The 19,050-nt window shown below is 46.2% G+C and overlaps 1 protein-coding gene across 1 annotated transcript in view; it reads left to right on the plus strand.

Moving 5' to 3' along the window:
• ARHGEF12 (Rho guanine nucleotide exchange factor 12) overlaps positions 1-19,050 on the plus strand; it is a 77,049-nt gene that overhangs the window by 53,197 nt on the left and 4,802 nt on the right. Inside the window, exons 19-40 of the mRNA XM_041413770.1 lie at positions 288-320; positions 1,154-1,268; positions 1,985-2,090; positions 2,622-2,834; positions 3,217-3,346; positions 3,667-3,702; positions 4,294-4,448; positions 4,994-5,140; positions 5,855-5,940; positions 6,734-6,859; positions 7,993-8,107; positions 8,947-9,047; positions 9,150-9,227; positions 10,422-10,497; positions 10,890-11,057; positions 11,517-11,604; positions 12,526-12,615; positions 12,753-12,829; positions 13,174-13,401; positions 15,383-15,880; positions 17,512-17,828; positions 18,814-18,886. Of these exons, the coding sequence (XP_041269704.1) occupies positions 288-320; positions 1,154-1,268; positions 1,985-2,090; positions 2,622-2,834; positions 3,217-3,346; positions 3,667-3,702; positions 4,294-4,448; positions 4,994-5,140; positions 5,855-5,940; positions 6,734-6,859; positions 7,993-8,107; positions 8,947-9,047; positions 9,150-9,227; positions 10,422-10,497; positions 10,890-11,057; positions 11,517-11,604; positions 12,526-12,615; positions 12,753-12,829; positions 13,174-13,401; positions 15,383-15,880; positions 17,512-17,828; positions 18,814-18,886 (3,056 nt within the window). The remainder of the gene's footprint in view (positions 1-287; positions 321-1,153; positions 1,269-1,984; positions 2,091-2,621; positions 2,835-3,216; positions 3,347-3,666; positions 3,703-4,293; positions 4,449-4,993; positions 5,141-5,854; positions 5,941-6,733; positions 6,860-7,992; positions 8,108-8,946; positions 9,048-9,149; positions 9,228-10,421; positions 10,498-10,889; positions 11,058-11,516; positions 11,605-12,525; positions 12,616-12,752; positions 12,830-13,173; positions 13,402-15,382; positions 15,881-17,511; positions 17,829-18,813; positions 18,887-19,050) is intronic.

A 19,050-nucleotide genomic window follows, 5' to 3' on the forward strand; every position in this document is an offset into this window, starting at 1 on the left:
ATAGTGCAGGGACTGCTGCCATTGTCAGCCTGTGCATTATTAGATCAGAGCCCTTTTCCTGTAGAAACAACAGCTTCACAACCCATTTTCTCCTTTTTAATGCGGGCTGAATCCAATTTCCACAGCTAAACCTTCACTTTTGATTCTTGATTTTATTTTTTTTCCCCCTGCTGGGAGTGCTGAACATTCTAAAGGACACTTCAACACAACTACTGATGCTCTGGGTGGATGGGACCGGGTGTTAATTGGGTTTTGAGTTTCATTTGAAAACCCTTTCTTGTTTTTAGGATGACATCTCAGCCTCTGGAAGAAGACAAGAGGTAATGGGAGCTGGGCAGCTCGGGCTGTGTTGTGCTGATGGAACACGACAGCCCTCTCCCGGCTGTTCTCCAAACTCCTGAATCCCCTGGCACAAATCATTGGAATTCAGAGCACCAGCCTCTTCTTTGCTGATGTTTGTTGCCTGTGTTTCACATCTTAAAAATTACTGTCACTGAGAGTTTGTGTTTATTTTTGTTTTGTGTTGTAACTGCTTCAATCTGCTCTAACATTTATTTTCTGTGCGTGCCTTGTCCTGTTCAGTTTTTATCTGAGCAGCTTTTCCTCTGCTTTTTGCAGTCACCTTTTACTGCTGCTTATTTCTACCATAACTCAAAGCTATAATGTGACATCAAATGTGGTTTTAGTGTAGAATTTTAGGACCTTCTGTGTAATTCTCAAATTGTATTTTCACCTGCTGGGCTTCTGTGCCTTTTATCATGGAATGATTTGGGTTGGAAGGGGCCTTAAAGATGAATTAATTCCAATTCTTGCCATGGGCAGGGACACCTTCCACTGTCCCAGGTGCTCCAGCCTGGCCTTGGACACTTCCAGGGATCCAGGGGCAGCCACAGCTTCTCTGGGCACCCTGTGCCAGAGCTTCCCCATCCATATATTCCATCTTTATTTACTCCATAATTTACAAAACAATAAATTCGATGTTGCCTGAACCTCCCCATTATCTGTGGGAATTTATTTCCGTTCATTTCATCACTTGAATTTAAAAATGAACTTCTCAACAGAACCTTGGCACTTGACCTTAATTTTATTGACTCAGTGTATTTTCCCACTATCTTTTTCCTAAACCTCCCTGGTTTTTTTCTGTGTTTGGCAGCTCCACGATGCAATATGTGATCCTCACCTACATGAAACACCTGGGAGTGAAAGTCAAAGAGCCTCGGAACCTGGAGCAGAAGCGGGGCCGCATTGGTTTCCTGCCAAAGATCAAGGTAGTGCTGCCCTGGCCACAGAGGGTTTGTGTGCCATTCAAACCCCAGTTTCGCAGGAAAAAAATTAAAAATGGGTGTGATTTTTATGTTTCTGGGATTGCTGAGCTGCACAGCAAACCTAAGAGCTGAAATTGGGTTCTGCATCTGTTGGCAGAGGCGTGAATTTGAAATAATTGGAATTATTTCCTTTATCTCTACCCCTGAATTCACCTTGTTTTTGGCTGTTATTAAAACTTCGGGGGAGGAATATTTCAGAGAACACAACCTTAAACCACAGGAGAGTCTCATTAAAGCTGTTGCCTTGTTTACTTCAAGTTTTGCTGGAGAAACTTACTCAAACCCTCCTGGTTTGTGATGCAGGAGAGCTCCTCTCCCTGCCACCCCCACTTTTCCAGTTATATAATGAATATTTCCACCAAAACTTCATCCCTGTGGGTGTGATCCCTTGTCTCCCACAGCATGAGGGTGTATCTGGTCACAGTAGTTACTTATTTTCATCAACATTTCAGCTTCCTTTGAAATATTAAGAGAGTTTCAAGCAGTTCTGCACTAACCAAAAAGGTGAAACAGTGTGAAACCAAAAAGGTGAAACAGTGTGAAACCTTTTAGAAGCTTTGTGTCCTCTCCCTTCTGCAGCTTTGAAGAACTGATTAAAATCTCAGCAAACAGCTGGATTTGAAGCAGTGAGCGATGAGTTTGCTTTTCTTTTCCTGCAGCAAAGCATCAAGAAAGAGAAAGAAGGAGAGGAGAAAGGGAAGAGGAGAGGCTTCCCCAACATTCTGGGCCCCCCGAGGAGACCGAGCCGACACGACAGCAGTGCAAGTATGTCAGCCAGGAACCCCCTGCTAGCCTGGGAGCCACGGAACATCCCTGCTGCCTTCCAAAATCCATGCCAGGAACCCTATTTGCCCCCCTAAACCTCATCCCACCCATCCTGCCTCACCCAGTCCCAGTCCTCCCAGTTTGGACCCTGCTTCTGCCAATTCCCTCCCAACCCTGTCTCACTTGGAGGGGTTGTGGAATAGAATTTTGGGCTGGGATTGAGGCATTTTGGGGAAGGATTGAGGGATTTTCAGCAGGATTGAGTGATTTTCAGCAGGATTGAGTGATTTGCAGTAGGATTGAGTGATTTGCCTTAGGATTGAGTGATTTTCAGTAGGATTGAGTGATTTTCAGTAGAATTGACTGATGTTCAGTAGGATTGAGTGATGTTCAGTAGGATTGATTGATTTTAAACTTCTTCTTGTTAAAATCCAGCTTCGAAAACACACAAACCTGTTTTGGTCCTGCGATGCTGCTTCTCTCAGCACTGAAAAGGTGGTTTCAGCAGGGTGATGATTCTTTTTGGTCCAGTTGGCAGGGCCATGGAGATGCAGAAGCCCAGGCACCCCAAGCACTCACCCACAGCCTCTTCTGTGAGCCCAGAGCCCCCCGAGTCCAGCAAGATGCGCCAGAGCGGCTCCTCCAGCGATGGCACAGATGCCCCTTACCCCCCTGCCAACCCCATGTCCCCCCTGGCCATGGGGCCCTTTGCCTCTCCAGAGGGCAGCAAGGACAGTGACACAGGTAGGGTGGAATGGAGAGTGGTTAAAGGTCGTGCTGTGAACCGGATGTGCAGAGCACTGATGCAACGAGCTGGGCTAATTAGGCAATGCTTTGATGTCATTGGAGCTGCTCTTCCTCACCTTAATCAGCTTTCCTCAATTAGGGAATCGTGCCACGAGCAGCAGTGGTTGTTAGTGGGTTCTGCCAGTGTGGCATTGGATCATCCAACAGGAAAAACCCAACGGGTGCCACCTGAAGCTTTTGTCACTGAGATTTGTTCTTACCACCCTGGGAATCGAGTTCCTCCAGCTCTGAAGCTGGAATTGAGGCTCTGGAGAGGCTGGGAGGTTCTCTGATGTCCTCTAACTTGGTTCCTCACCTTTCACATTTATCCTGTGTCCAGGTGTGAAGCAGCCTGGGGAAGCCCCACCTGCCAGTGACTCCATGGATGGCACCCCTCGTACACCCAACAACACCTTTGAGTTCCCATCTCCTTTGGAAAACCTGCAGGAGGAGGAGGGAGAGTCTGAGAGGTAACGCTGGCTGCTTGAGGGAGCCTTGAGAGAGAGTCAGGAAAGCTTGGAATGGGTTGGAAAAGATCTTTGTAGAGTGATCTTTGTCAGTGTGACAGTGGCTGCTGAAATTTAGTGCATAAAATGACAGTGACATTGCTTGTGTTAAATATTGTTGGGAGAATTAGGAAACTTTGGTCTGTGTCTCTGCTCTGCTAGAAAACTGTCAGGAGAGGGTGTAGAATACTCTGCTTTGGAGCTCAGACCACCATTCTGAAATCATTCTGGGCAGAGAGAAATTCAGGCACAAGCTTCCTAATGATTGCTTTCCTTCCTTGCAGGATGGTTGACATGGGAACACCGAAGCCTTTTCGCAAGTGAGTGTGCTTGGAAATGTTTGAACTTGACTGAATTTGTTTGGATTTCAAATGGTTATGAAGCAGAATGCAGCAGTGCTCTTTGTTCTGAGGCAGCCCAGTTGTCTGCATGATCCCTTTTCTTTAAGAACACATGAAATCAGACACTGGCAGCTATTTGTAGGGCAGGTGGCGTGAGTCATATGCAAAAATACCCCTTTGATCTGTGAGTGAAGTGGAATGATTGCTGTATCCACTGATTTGAGTGGATGGGAGTTGGGTTAGGGAGTAGAGAGATCCCTATTTTCCTTTCCAACCTGGGTTGCTGTTGGTTCTGTACCTGCAGATAGACAGAGGCAAGAAACTGTAACCTGCCCTTTTCACTGCCTTGATATCTGACTGCACATGATTTGATCTGTGTCGTTAAAAGGAGGGTTATGAAAACACTGTCAGAACAGTCAGTCTGTAAAGGGCAAAATTAGAGAATGTGCCCAGAGGTTCAGGCATCCAACAGCCCCCAGCTGGCAGGGACAGTGTATTCATAAAGCTGATTGATGTACTCAGCTTTTCCCTGGAACGGGAATTAACTCTCTCTTTTTCTCCTCCCATCAGGATGGACAGTGTTGGCTTTGCAGATGTGCAGAGTGAGGATGAGCTCTATGACTTCGACATGGACATGGACCCTCCCAACTGGCAGCAGCTTGTGAGCAGGGAGGTGCTGATGGGGCTGCAACCCTACGAAATCAAACGTCAGGAGGTGATAAATGGTGAGATGGAGGTTCTGTCCTACCTGGCCAAGCTCAGAGCTGAAACCTTCCCCGAGAGCTTTGAAGTTCTTAAAAAATTTACAATTAGGTTTTTCTTTACTGATTTTGTGAAGTAGTGGCTGGAGAATTGTAGAACTTTTGGTTTGAAGAGTTCTTTGCTGTGAAACCTGTGCTTGTTACTGGGAAGTAACCTGAGGTGAGATTGATCCAGTCCTTAGAGGAGAAATAAACAATACCAAGTGATTATTAAATATTAAGGCACTGAAAGGCCAAGTTTTTAATATGTTCTGTAAAAGAAAACAAGAAAAGCTTGGTTTTTTGGGAAGCAGGTGATGGAAATGCTGCTCCCAAACTTCAGCAGGTTTGAGCTGCAGCTCCTGCGTGGATTCGTGAGCTCAGATCTCTTGGTTTGGGGTAAATGGTGGAATTTCACAAACAATTCAAACATGGAATTACAGCAGAGCCTGGAATATGAACCAGGGGGGGAAATGCTGCTGAGGGACCTGCCCTGAGGGGCTGCAATCCTGCTGTCCCTGTCTCCCCAGAGCTGTTCTACACGGAGCGAGCCCACGTGCGCACGCTGAAGGTCCTGCACAACGTCTTCTACCAGAGGGTCACCAGGGAGGGCATCCTCAGCTCCAGTGACAAGCGGAAAATCTTCTCCAACCTGGAGGACATCCTTGGGCTGCATGGTAGGAGCAGCTGGATGCTGGAATTTGGGATTCCAGTGGCTGAAAAATTGAAGCAAAGGGACCCTGGAACACCAGGCAGCTTCACCCAACACTTGAGATGGAGCAGAATTCTTCAGGACACTGCCCTGGGCTTGCTTTTGCTCACACTTGTTCCATTTCTGATTCACAAAGATATTTTGATAAGGAATCATGTGTCCAGTGTTCCTTTTCCTTATCTGTGTTGATTCATGCTTGATAAAAGGAGCAGTGAGCTTTATGGGCCAGGGTTTGAGGTGGTAGAACTGTTCCTGAGGAGAGCAGAAAACAGATTTATGAAGATTGATTTTTTTGTTTCTGAAGGGTTGCCCTTCCTCGTTGTTTAGGGAAAGGACTGCTCACAATAGGAATTTCAGCCACTGAATCATCAGCTGTGTGGTTTTCTGGCTTCTGCATTATTCCTGTTTATAGAAAAATTATATTGAGCCTCAGAAAAGATGAGTTTGGAATGGTTCTTAGGGGTCCTTTGAAGCCAAGTGAGACACAAGCATAAAGGAGTTACATCACATTTTATTAGATATCCTAAATTTATTAAGTTGCAGAATGTTGTTTATTGGCTAATTAAAATTATATCAAATCTAATCTTCTCCTAGAACAGCTTTTATGTTAAATGCTGAAAATGAAGCCAGCAATTTGACCACCATTAATAAAATTTGCCTTTTTTCCCTTGTTTTTTAGTTGCACTGAACGATCAGATGAAATCTGTCCGAAAAAGGAACGAGACTTCTGTCATTGGCCAAATTGGGGAAGATTTGCTCTCCTGGGTAAAATTCTTTTAATATTTCTTCTATTTCGAAATAATGTGTCATGGAATGACCAGTAGAGCCAGAGGTTGGAGGAGGTAATTCCCAGCAATGGGAACTGAAGGGCTGCGAGTTCTGGAGCCAAAACAGAGCTGGAGGATGAGGGGGGAAGGAAAGCAGGAAGAACTCAGAGGATTTTCATCTGACTGGAGATGAGAGTCATTTAAGGCACAAGAATAATATCCTTAAGATGTGTGGGTAGAATAGAAAGGTACTTTGAGTACATAAAGGTGAGAGTGGGATTTTGAAAAATGTAGTGGCACGATTTATTTTGGTAACATTGAAGTGTGAGCCTGGTGTTGCCTGCGGTGCAGTTAAAAGGTGGTTAGAAATACTGATTTCTAATCTTAGAGTGTATAAATTTGGAGTTTATAGTGCTGCTGCAGGCTTTGCTTTTGAGATCTTTATGGAGAGATTTGGCTGCCCCATCCCTGGAAGTCTTCAAGGATGTTTTGGGGTAGTGGAAAGTGTCCCTGCCCATGATGGGGATGAGCTTTCAAATCCCTTTCAACCCAAACCAGTTTGGGATTCTGTGATGTGGGAGGGCTGCATTCAGGAGAACTGAAGAGTTTGAGATGTAAAGGTCTCCTCTGGGAAGACAAAGCCTTAACCCAGGGCAGAAATGCCTCCTCATTTTTGTCAATAACTCCTATGTTCCCTGGTGATCCCAGTCCCATGTAGCTCTGCCTGCTGAGGGTGCCTCGTGTTGAGCTCCAGCCTGTCTAAACTTGGCTTTTTTGGCTTTCTGGCACAGTTTAGTGGACCAGCAGAGGAGAAGCTGAAACTTGCCACTGCCACCTTCTGCAGCAACCAGCCCTTTGCCCTCGAGGTCATCAAGTCCCGCCAGAAGAAGGACTCGCGCTTCCAGACCTTCGTGCAGGTGGGTTTGCCACAGGGCTTGGAGTTTTCTCTGCCAGGCTTTGAATTTTCTCCTCCAGGCCTTGAGTTTTTCACCAGGCTTTGAGTTTTCTCCTCCAGGCCTTGAGTTTTTCACCAGGCTTTGAGTTTTCTCTTCCAGGCCTTGGGTTTTTCACCGAACTCTTGAGTTTTTTCCCCTAAGCTCTCAGTTTCTCCACCAGGCTTTTGAGTTTTCTCCACCGGGCTTGTGAGCTTCTCCTTTAGGCTTTGAGTTGTCTTCACCAAGCTTTGAGTTTCTCCACCAGGCTTTGAGTTTCTCCACCAGGCTTTTGAGGTTTTTCCCCCTAAGCTCTGAGATTTTTCCCCTAAGCTCTCAGTTTCTCCACCAGGCTTTGGAGTTTTCTCCACCAGGCTTTTAAGTTGCTTCAGCACAGCCCAATGAATCCTCCTAGATAAAGTTCTGATAATTAATGACATTAATTAATGACGTCATGGCTAAGGCTGCCTTCAGCTGGGGACATGTCCAGCACTGTATTTATCTCTCCTGATGGTTTCTGGAGGGAGGAGCCTTCAGTTCTGGGGAGCACTGAGTGTCCTGATGGAATGCAGGGCAGCACAGTGTCCCAGGCAGGAGTGTCCCATCTCCCTCAAGGGTGCCAAATTCTGTGGGGAAGAGTGCTCAGAGTGCCAGGAGCAGGAGACAGATGCTGCACAGCTGCTCTGCCTGCCAGGAGTGGGCTTTGGGTCCACGTGGCATTTGCAGGAGAGCATCATCTCCATCAGCACAGGCTGGGAGGAGCTCTGGGAGTACAGGGGGAGATTTGACAAATATCCTGTGTTTTGCTGCGGTGTGAAAGCCCAAACTGATGGGTTCCCTGGGAGCTGCTGACTGAGATGGATTGGGGATGGGCCCATGCCCATGGGGAGTAATGAGGGGAGGAAGGCACTGCTGCTGTGATGAGCTTTTCCTCTGGGTAATTGCAGATGGAGAGGGGATGTGTTGTCTGGGTGATAGATCTTGGCATCTCTTGTCTTGTATTTAATTACTGGAAAGTGAAGTAATAGATGTTTAAGTGATGAATAGATGTTGTGCATTCAGGTAATTATGGCCTTAATAAAAATGACAAATGCAGATATTGTGCTGTTGAAATTTAGGACGCTGAGAGCAATCCCCTGTGCCGGCGGCTGCAGCTGAAGGATATCATCCCCACGGAGATGCAGAGGTTGACTAAATACCCCCTTCTGCTGGATAACATTGCTAAATACACAGGTAAAGCCTTGCCACTGGGATTTGGGCACCCATCTCAGCAGGTTTTTTAGGTAAATGTGTTAAATAACACTTCAGTTTTATGTGTCTCTGTTTTCATTGCGACCTCACTGCTGCTGTCTGCACGGGAGGTGTAAAAAATAATAATAATAAAAAGAAAAATCCAGTGTTAGTGCCTCCTTAGGAAAATAAAAAGGAAATTCAGTGTGAAATAAGTGAATCTGTCAAACCTCTAAAGCAGCACAGAACGTCCTCATGCTCTTGCAGAGGGTGGGGTTTAATTAGGATGTGTTACACTGAAAGATACTTCCAGCACAACAGGTAAAAATGTGATAAATAATAGCACAAAATGCCTTCCCAGCTTTACTATCTGATACCTGCTGCAGGGTAATTTCATTACTCATAAAAATAGACTGCAGCTACAAGTTCCCTCTAATCCTAATTAGGAAAGCATGTGATACTCCATTATCTTTGATGTACTGGTTGATGTTCCTGTTAAGTGAATTCTCTGTGTGGCTGCTGGTGAGAATTGATGGGTTCACCTGTGCCTGTACTCTTAGTAAGGATTTTAGTAGGGATTTTAGGTTTCCCACATTATTGTGAGTTGTCACAAGGCCCTAAAAAAGGGAGAGTAACAATTGCATTGTGTGTAATGATGTGCAGGTCACAATCAATTCTCTGCTGTCACAAATCTCGTTTTTATCACTGTTGCATTGCCTTTGTTGATGACTTCTCTGTGAGTTTAACTCCTCTTTGTCCAGTTTGAGGTCAGCACACTGCACTGCAGGGCTGCCTGCCCAAACCTTTGCTGGAAGCACTGTCCCACTCTTTTGTTCTTGCAGAGCTGCCTGAGGAGAAGGAGAAAGTCAAGAAAGCAGCAGATCACTGCCGCCAGATCCTCAACCACGTGAACCAGGCTGTCAAAGAGTCAGAGAACAAGCAGGTGGGAGGCCCAGAGTGAACCCCCAGGGCTGGGCACAGCAGTAAAGCTGCACTCTGGGCAGTTTTGCTGCTCCAAGTGACCATTTCCTTGCATTTCCTGCAGCACCTGGAGGATTATCAGCGGCGACTCGACCTCTCCTACTTGAAGCAGTCAGAGGATCCCATGATGGATGAGTTCAGGGTGAGTGGGAGCATTAAAACCGGCCCTGGGTGAATGGAGTTTGCAGCCCTGATGTTCACTTTGTGCTTCTTGTGGTGCACAAATAAGTGGTCTTTGGAGATAAATATTTCTGTATGAAAATGAAAACAATTTATCTCAGAAATGTGAGATTTGCTACCTTCCTGAAGATTTCGGTGGCTCTAACAGCTCAGTTCTGCACATCATGGTGCTGATGAAGCTTGTCAGCTCTGTGCAACAAACCTTTATGGCCTGCAAGCTCAAGCACTGTATCCCAGAAGAGAGATATCTTGTGGATAAGGAGATTATTGTGGGTATTTATCTCATGTGAGTGCATGTCTTAGTGATGCTGTTGGAACTGGGGAGACCTTGGAGAGCCCTGAGGTGTAACAGTGGAATTGGCTTTAAAAGGAGAGCATGTACAAAATCATGGGAGATCCACACAGCCAAATAAAACCTGAAGTCAGTATTAAAAATACTCTGTTCCGTGGCTCCTGTAAATCCCTGCAGTTCTCTTGGAAGCTGGTTACCTGCTGGTTGCTTCCCCATCTCCCTCAAAGTCAGTGTGAATCAAAAAACCCCAACTTTTCTATAAAACTGTGTCATGTATCCTTCCCCAAATAAACTTGCAAGCATTCAGCAAGGGAAGGAAGAACTTCTGGCAGCTACGAAATCTCGCTGTCATTGATTGCAGACTCTGAGACTTGGAAGGGATGAATTGTGAAAATTGTCACTTCTGCTTGCCTGCAGATCTAAATGTCACAAGCACTGAAGTGCCTGAAGAATCCATTGACATTACAAAGCCTGTCAGATCATTGGGATGATTTGTAAATAATTTGTAGGCACACTTGACTTGCAAATCGAGTGCTGCAGTATTAATCAGTTGTAATGCTAGAGCTGAATATGGGGGATTGGAAAAACTCCTCCTAGGAAACAGGTGACATCCTCATGCCCCAGGAGCTTGACTTGGAGGGAGAATTCTCCACTCTGTGGCACTTGGCTTGTGGAAAAGAGCAGTGGAAGAGGAGAAGTGATAAACAGCATCTCTGACAAGATTTGGGTTCCCTGCTCCATGTTTCTTTTCCCAGCCTGGCTTCAGCTGCTTAGCTCCAAACTGGAGTCCCTCTGGCAATTCCTGTGTTTTATCATGACTTGCTTCCATGGAAATTTCATTTTTTTTCTTTCCCCTGGTGACAGAACCTGGATCTAACAAAGAGAAAGATGCTCCATGAAGGGCCCTTGACCTGGAAGGTGAATCGTGACAAAACCATCGGTGAGTCTGGGCCATCCCCCATCCCCTGGCTCTGGGTGAGTCTGCTGGGAAGGAGAGGAGGGAAAAGCTCTGCTGCAGCTCCCAATTATGCTTCTTACTGCCACCTCTAATAATGCCTGTGTGCTTCTCTGAGCTGATTAAATTATTCTTGTCAATTGTGAAATGTGCTGGAGTATCATTAGGGCCACGCAGGGACACAGCAGTCAGTCATGAGCTGATCCAGTTCCATCTGTAGCTTTCTGCTGGAGTTTTCACCAGGAAGATTTGCAAGCTTTGCCTGGAATGGCACAGCACTGATTGCTGCCTCTGCATGAGTAATCAGAAATGCAGCTTTCTGCTTCCTGATGGGAATGTTTTTAACTCGTTCTGGGCTTTTTTGGCATTCTGGGCAGATCTGTACACTCTGCTGCTGGAGGACATCCTGGTGCTGCTGCAGAAACAAGATGACAAACTGGTGCTGAAGTGCCACAGCAAGATCCTGGCATCCACAGCTGACAGCAAACACACCTTCAGCCCCATCATCAAACTCAACACTGTGCTGGTTCGCCAGGTGGCCACAGGTCAGTGCAGCCCACTGAGAAAGCAAAAAGAGAAGCCAAAAATAAAGATTAGCTCAGTTGAGGAAGATGATTTTGTGTAGATTTGCAGAGCAGAACATGGAAAACTGCGTAGGCTTAATTCTTGGTTGTCCAACATCGTGCTTAGTATGGATGAGCTGTTTAACTTCTTTGCATCAGTAATAGGCATTTGCTTGAGTTTTAAATAGACTTCTAAATGAAAGTACTCTGATTGTGTTAGAGGAAAAGCACTCTGGAAATTATTAGAAGGGAAAAGAGGAGAAATGGAGCTTTTGCAAAATGGGTTTTTTCCTTTGAGGGCACATTTCTTTGATAGGACAAGGTCAGTGTTTCTGTATTAGTGTTGGAAAGTTATCTCATGGACGTTTTCCTTGCTTTGGGCTGGGGTTATGTAGGAATTTTTGGGAAGCTGTTTCAGTTCCCTTCCCTGTGTTGGTGCAGATAACAAAGCTTTCTTCGTCATCTCCATGTCGGCGACGGGGGCTCACATCTACGAGCTGGTGGCACAGACTGTCTCAGAGAAGAATGTGTAAGTCCTGGGCTCAATCCAGCTGCTGCTGGCTTTGCTGGACCTGAGAGACCCTTTACCCCATGAATTCCCTGAGTTCCTTCTCTAAATTCAGCTGGAAATCTTGTGGTCTCTGTAAGAAGCACCCACAGATAGTCCCTCCCAGCTGGCTCACTCCAGACTCTTTCCTGACCTCCAAAATGTTTTTATTTACCCTTAAAAATCTGGTTTTTGATGTCTGACTGCCAGATCAGATACAGAAATAATCCTGCATCTTCATGCAGCACCAGAGATCTTTGCAGATTTACATTCTGGCATCATAAACACCCCACTGCAGGAATTGGATTCCGTGGCTAAAAGCTTCATTGGGAGAAACTCTTTTCTCCTAAGGAATACCCAGGGATAGATGTGTTTATGGGATAGATGCCTGTTGCTACATCTATACACTCCAGTGATGTGGGAAATAATGCTTTTTCATGTATTTATATATCAATTAACTGGTTGATCTGACAAGTGATAAGGTCCTGTGTATCATTTCTTTCTGCTGAAGAGCATCCAGGTGAGCTGAGCTTTCTGCTGTGGTGATTTCAGGGTGTTCTGGGGGGGCTGAATGTAACAGAACTTTAAAAAAAAAAAGACATTTCTTTTTGGTAAAAAAAAAAGCAGTAATAATATCAGCTGGGTTTAAGAGGATTAAATAGAGAAATGCTCATTGTGTTTCACTTGCTGGATGGTTTTATTTGCTGTTTCTGCTGCAGCTGGCAGGACCTTATAGCTCAGATGGCAGGAACTTGCTGAATGTAACAGAACTTGAAAAAAAAATGACATTTCTTTTTGGTAAAAAAAGCAGTAATAATATCAGCTGGGTTTAAGAGGATTAAATAGAGAAATGCTCATTGTGTTTCACTTGCTGGATGGTTTTATTTGCTGTTTCTGCTGCAGCTGGCAGGACCTTATAGCTCAGATGGCAGGAACTGTGAAGATGGGGAGCAGCAGAAGGGTGATCCCACTGCCTCAGTCAGGCCCTGGCGAGTAAGTCAAAGCTGCAGGAGGAAGAAAAGCTGATTTTTCTTTCTCCAGCACCCCTTTTCCTGCTTACAAATTGCCCTCCAAAGCATTCTCCTGCAGATGAACCTGACTCAAAGGATGTGTTTGTTCCCTCCCTGCAGAGAGGAGCGTGAGGAAGAGGAGCAGCAGAAGCTGAAAGAGCAGCATGACATTCCTGCCAGCAGCCTGCAAAGTCCAGGTAAAGCAGGGATTCAGGGAGTGGAGCAGGAGATTTGCTCCCCAGAGTGCAGATGTGCCCAGCCATAGTCCTGGGGGATTTGGGAGCCTAGGGCAGCTTGGAGATTTTTCTGGAAAGGGATGATTTCTTTACAAGTCATTCAGAGAAGTGATGCTGAACCTCTTGGAAATGCACCTTTTACTATTCCCATCTGATTTATAAACTGCTGGAGAGTCTTTTTTAACCCTGGAAAGAGCTGGCCTTATAGCAAAGCCATACTGAAGAATCTTAGTGTTTCCAGAGTGGAATTTTCTGCAGTTTTGTCACCATTGTTTCACCTGAATTTTTTTTCTTTGGTCTTCTAGATAAAGATTTGGGCCTTGAGTCTCCCTTAATACTGAACCCTCAGTCCTCTTCACCCATCATGTCTGAGAAGGCCAAGGTGGAAGGGCTGCTGGGGGCTGAGGAGCAGTTTGAGAAGGTGCAGCAGGCAGAGCTGGCACTGAAGGACTCCTCTGCCTGCTTTGAACACCCAGCCAGCAGCTCAGCCTCAATGCCAGAGGGGCAGTGGGCACGGGATGCCCTGAGGAACTGTGAGTACCACCCTGGGCTGGGCTTTGGAGGTGGAATTTGGCCAAACAGCCCATTTCCATTCATTATCCATCCCCCTGGGCTGGATGTGACAGCAAGGAGTTCTGAATGCATGCACTGCCCCTTCCCTGGGCTTTAAGCATCTCCTGGTTTTTCTGGGGTTTTCTCTATCAAATGAGGGTGATCATGAATTTCTACCATCCATGGAGTGCTTTGATGGCAAAATTATATTGCAGAACCTAGTGCACAGTGCCATTGCTGGTCAGCAGTTTTTAAAGACAAGGCAGTCAGCCCTGGCTTATTTCTGTAGCACTGGAGCAGAACTGGAGAGGTTGCTTGTGTTGCAGAATGCAATTTTCCTTTTTTTTTTTTTTTTCTGTAAAATCCTGCAAACTGTTAAGCTCACTTGTATCCAAAGTACTCAGATTTCTGAATACTTGGGAGGTGGTTGGGTGTAATTGGATGAGCATTTGTGTGTGTTGAGAAGTTTTCCTGATGGACAAATCATTGTTTGAAATTGTTTTTTAAGGTTTTTAATCACTTCCTCTGCTCTCAGAGGAAGAATGCAGGGCTCTGCAACCTGCTGGATCAGCTCTGGCAGTGCAACTCCTAAATATAACTCCCTAAAATTTGAATGAATTCATTAATCCACAGACCTGTCCTTGGCAGCTCTGGAAGGGACACAAAGTCCCTCAGCTGTACTTGGAGGGAAGAGTCTGTGGAATATTTGCTTTTACCAAAATGCAGAACTCTCACATCCTTGGCCCCAATTGCCTTTTCCATCTCTCTCTCCAAGCAATGACAGTTCTCTGCAGTCTCAGAGTTATCTCAGACCTTTAATTCCATTTATTCTCCTTCTTAGAGGATTTAAAGTTCTTTTCTAGTTCTGAATATTGGATAGATATTCTTGGTACTTGTTTTCAGAGACCACAGCTAAAATAATCTTAGTCTGGGGGTGTGTAAGGACACTTGCAGTGACCCTACAGCATCTCCTGAGTGTTGAGAGTTAAAAGAGCAGCTCTCCAACATTGTGACAAGAGCCTGAGCTGAGTGACAGTTCTGCTGTGTGACATCACTGCTTTTTTTGGGTGCTGCAGGAGCATTTTGTGGTGAGGAGGAACAATCTGGGGCTCTTGACAGCAGCACGTTTTTGTTTGGAACAATATGTCCCTATTATGAAGTGTTTGGTTGGGATAATTTGGGAACTAAAGGAATGTGGGTTGAAGTTCAACCAGGCATAAATTTGCATTGAATTTTAGGGAAAATGTTTCTTAGATTTTTTTTCCCTTTTTTTTTTTTTTTTTTGCTGACATTTCAAACCTTAGTGGAATATTCCCAGTTTCCTTGAGGTGGGAATCCCCTGCTATAACCACAGCTGTGAGCTCCTGTGCAGGGTGAAACCCAGGCACTCAGGATAATTTATTTTACAATTTTCTTGGAGACAATTTCTTTGGTTTTCTCCAAGGAGATGTTTGTCCTGACATATTGTAAGGTAAAACAGGAGAGTGAGGCTGGAACTTTTAATACATATATTTTTATCCCTGTTTTTCCAACCAAGAGCAAGGAGTCACACCTCTGTCAGAGGCTGACCTTTGTGTCTGCTTTAATCCCTTCTGTGCTCCATGAGCGTTGCCTGCATTTGTCAGGTGCCATTAGTGCAAGAGCAGGATTTCCAGACATTATGGTAGAAACAGATTTTGGGCAAGCAGGAAGGGAGCTGATGAGCTCATAGAATATCCTGAGCTGGAGAGGAGCCAGAAGGAATTTTAGGGAAAATGCTTCTTCGCTTTTTTCCTATTTTTATTTTTTTTTTTTTTGGGCTGTCATTTCAAACCTGAGCGGAATATTCCCAATTTCCTTGAGGTGGGAATCCCCTGCTATAACCACAGCTGTGAGCTCCTTTGCAGGGTCAAAGTTTGAGTCATTTTGTCACTTGGAGTCCAAATTGTGTCCATCTCATCTGACCCTTGCCTGTCCTTGCAGTGGGGCTGCTGAAGCAGCTCTTGGTGCAGCAGCTGGGCCTGGCAGAGAAGGGCACCCTGGAGGACAGACAGCGCTTGCCCAGGTTCAGGAGCGTGTCCCAGGAAGCCCAGACAGAGAGTGGCAACGAGCTGCAGCCCTCTGAGAGCAAATTCCAGCAGCCTGGAGAGGACAGAGCCCTTGGCAGAACTGGAGAGGCCGCGGGCGGGCACGGCGCCCGGACTGCAGCCGAGTGCCCGGCCTCAGGGGATGCCATGCAGCTGGTGGGCACGGAGCCCCCCGCCAGGGGCACTTTGCCCATGGACAGCATGAACCTGGAGGGCTCCAGCTCGGAGCTGGAGGGGCTGGGGGCTGAGGAGAGCGGGGAGCATTTCTTCGATGCCCGGGAAGCTCACAGCGACGAGAACCCCGGCGAGAGCGAGCTGCTGGACAGGAAGGAGGAAGAGGAGGAGGAGGAGGAGGAGGAGGAAGAGGAGGAGGAGGTGCAAATTCGGATCTCAGGTGAGCCTGGGGCACTCCTTCAGGGGGTGATGGCCTGGCCAGGTCCTTTAACACTTCCCCTTTTGCTTGTCTGGGTAGGACAAGAGCTGCCAGCTCTCACCAGGTCACTTTAGCCCTGTGCAAACACGGACCTGGTTCATTCTTCCTGTGCTGGAGGAGAAGCTGAAGAGCTGGGGACACACCCTGTGACAAACTGGAATTGCAGAGGCACCAGGCACAGGCCAAGCCTTCAGTTCTGGCCTGGACCACTTCTTCTCTCTGCTGCCTAAAGGGAAAAGGTTTTCCCTGGAGGCAAAGCACTTTTTAAAGCCCTGTTCCTGATCAAGTTTCAGGAAAGAAACTCACTTTAATTTTGCACTGTAATAGTCTCCTGTAACCTTACCACACTCTGAACCTCTGAAAAGTTTATTATTTTATGATTTTTATTGTTATTGCTGCTCATGGACTATTTGACAGCTTCCTGAGCACACCAAACTGAGCACAGAAGCTGAGGTTTATCTCATGTGCATTTTCTACTAGAAGCAGCTGCTATCAAGTGGGTTCAACACTAACAGCCACACAGAAGTCTCTTATCCATAAATATACTCTTATTTAAAAATTGGATTATATCCACATGGATAAGCCAATTTATGACTGCCCCAATGCTGCTTTCCAACTACACAGTGCAAATAACTTTTCTCACTGAGACATTTTAAATTATTAAAACTGAGCCAACAACTTGAAGCATCTAATTTATTTGTCACCTCTTCCACTGTTTACTTTCTTAACTGTATGGGGACATCAAAATGAGATTGATCTGGTTTTAGTCAATTCTGAGTCCCCTGTGCTATTATGGAGAAATTCATTAAATGGACTCCTGTTTCTGGGTGCAGGTTGTGAAAACATTTTCTGTCTGTAGTTACTTTATCTTTTAGCATATCAGCAAGCTCTGCTTTAAACCTCACCCATCTAAAAGCATCCTAAGTGCCAGGGCTGGGGAGTGGAGTTTGGGGATCCAGCAGCTGCATTTGTCAGGTGCCATGAGTGCAAGAGCAGGATTTTCAGATAATATCATAGAAACAGAGATTTTGGGCAAGCAGGGAGGGTGAGCTCACAGAATATCCTGAGCTGGACAGGAGCCAGAAGGATCATTGAGTCCAGGTGCTGTCCATTTAATTATGGGCTTTTTAAATGTACAGTATAAAAACCATCCCTGGTCTCTGAACCTGATCAGAGCCACCTGAGTCTGACAGCACCATTAATCTTTGGAGTGTTCCCAAATGGTTTTTCTCAGGAGATGGCCTGTGGGACACCCCCACTAAAAATCTGCTCAAACCCCCCTGAAGCTTCTTGGGGCTAGTTGAGTCAAACCCCATTGTCTCTGCAGGGAATTATTTGATTTTTCTCAGGAGATGGGCTGTGGGACATCCCCACTAAAAATCTCCTCAGACCTCCCTGAGCCCTGAAACTTTTTGGGGCCGGTTGAGTCAAACCCTGTTGTCTCTGCAGGAAATGATTTGATTTTTCTCAGGAGATGGGCTGTGGGATTTCTTTTCTCAGCAGATGGGCTGTGGGACATCCCCTCTTTTGTCTGTTAAAATCTGCTCCAACCCCCCTGAGCCCTGAAGCTCCAATCCCCGTTGTCCCCGCAGGAAATTATTTGATCCTTGATGGATACGGAACAGTGCAGGAGAGCTCCACGGACGAGGAGGTGTCAGCCCTGGTCCTGCAGTGCACCTCCCACAGGCAGCCCGCCCTGGACTGTCCCCAGCAGCAGCAGCAGCAGTGTCCCCTGTCCCCAAGGGACACCCAGTCGGACGGGGGCAGCTCGCCCTTCCCCGAGGAGCTGCGCTGGGCAGGGCTGGAGGAGCCCTGTCCCTTCCTGGGCAGCCCCCAGCTCCCTCTGGAGATCCGAGTGCAGCTCATGCAGTACATCCACAACATCCAGGATGCCCTGGAGAAGCTAAAGGTGCGTTGCTTTTTCTTCTTTTTTATTATTATTATTAATATTGCACATAGAATGTTTGATGGTCACCTGAGCGTTTGATCATTTCCATACCCGTTCATTTTGGGCTTAGAAAAAAGCCTTAAAACTATTTTGATGGGCAAGGACACAGCCAGATTTCTCTTCATCTCTGGCTCTTACTCCTGGAAGGCTGTTGTATTTGCAGGGAGGAAAAATCCTGGGTGAAGGGATTTTTCCAGAGAATGTGAATGCTACAGAAGACTTTAGACCAGAATCTTTGGCTTTTTTTGCTGTTGTGTGGGCATTGAGTTGTGGATCACAACAGGCCAATAGTTCTGGAGCTGGAGGACTCTTTGTTGCTTTGATTTTGATCTGGAGACATTTCTGAAGGATAGGAAGCATGCAAAAGTGGAGTTTTCAACAGGACACTGGCCTGAGGAATGTGAATTCCTGGCACAAAGATTAGGGCAAGGTTCTTCAGAGAGAGGTGGGAAGGACTGGAGTCCCCATCCCTGCAGGTGTTCAGGGACACACTGCATGTGGCACTCGGTGACAGGGTGGTCTTAGGGCATGGGTTGGACTCAGACATCTCAAAGGCCTTTTCCAGCCTTGGTAATCCTGTGAAATCTCTCATGTGCTGCTGCTCATGGGGTCACATGAAGATTCTGAGTTGCACTGAGGATATCAGACCAATATTGAGGTTTTCAGGCTCTTTATATTCCAAATAATTTTTGCATGGGACAGGGATTCTCTTTATAGAATAACTGCAGAAGATTTGATGTGTGAAACATCCAGCAGCCAGCCTTTAATTTCACTGAAATCAGAATATTGCATGCAAATGGAGCTGCTGATGAAGGAGTTGAGGGGGCTCACTCCAACCTGGGTGTTTGCAGTAGTGAAACTTCTCTTTTCCTGTTTGAAGCCCTCTTTGTTTGCTTGGTAAATGGAGAGCCAGCTGAGTTTTGGGGCTGTTGTTGCTGTTTTGCAGGAGGTGGAGGAGGATTACAGCGTTCTGCGGCGCCAGGGGCTGGCTGGCTCAGCCTCCACAGGAGAGCACTCAGGTAGGAGCCCAGAATCCAACCAGAGCACAAAGCCCAGGGTTTGGGCTACCCAAAAACAGGGGCCAGGCAGAATTAAGGGAATAAAAAGCAGATCTGTTTATTGAAGGGCCTCCAGGTACATTTAGGGCAGATGAAGCCCACCCAAAATGGAGATTTGGTCACGG

The sequence above is a fragment of the Onychostruthus taczanowskii genome, unplaced genomic scaffold (assembly GCF_017590055.1).
Source record: "Onychostruthus taczanowskii isolate IOZ18803 unplaced genomic scaffold, ASM1759005v1 scaffold43, whole genome shotgun sequence".
Classification (NCBI taxonomy): Eukaryota; Metazoa; Chordata; class Aves; order Passeriformes; family Passeridae; genus Onychostruthus; species Onychostruthus taczanowskii.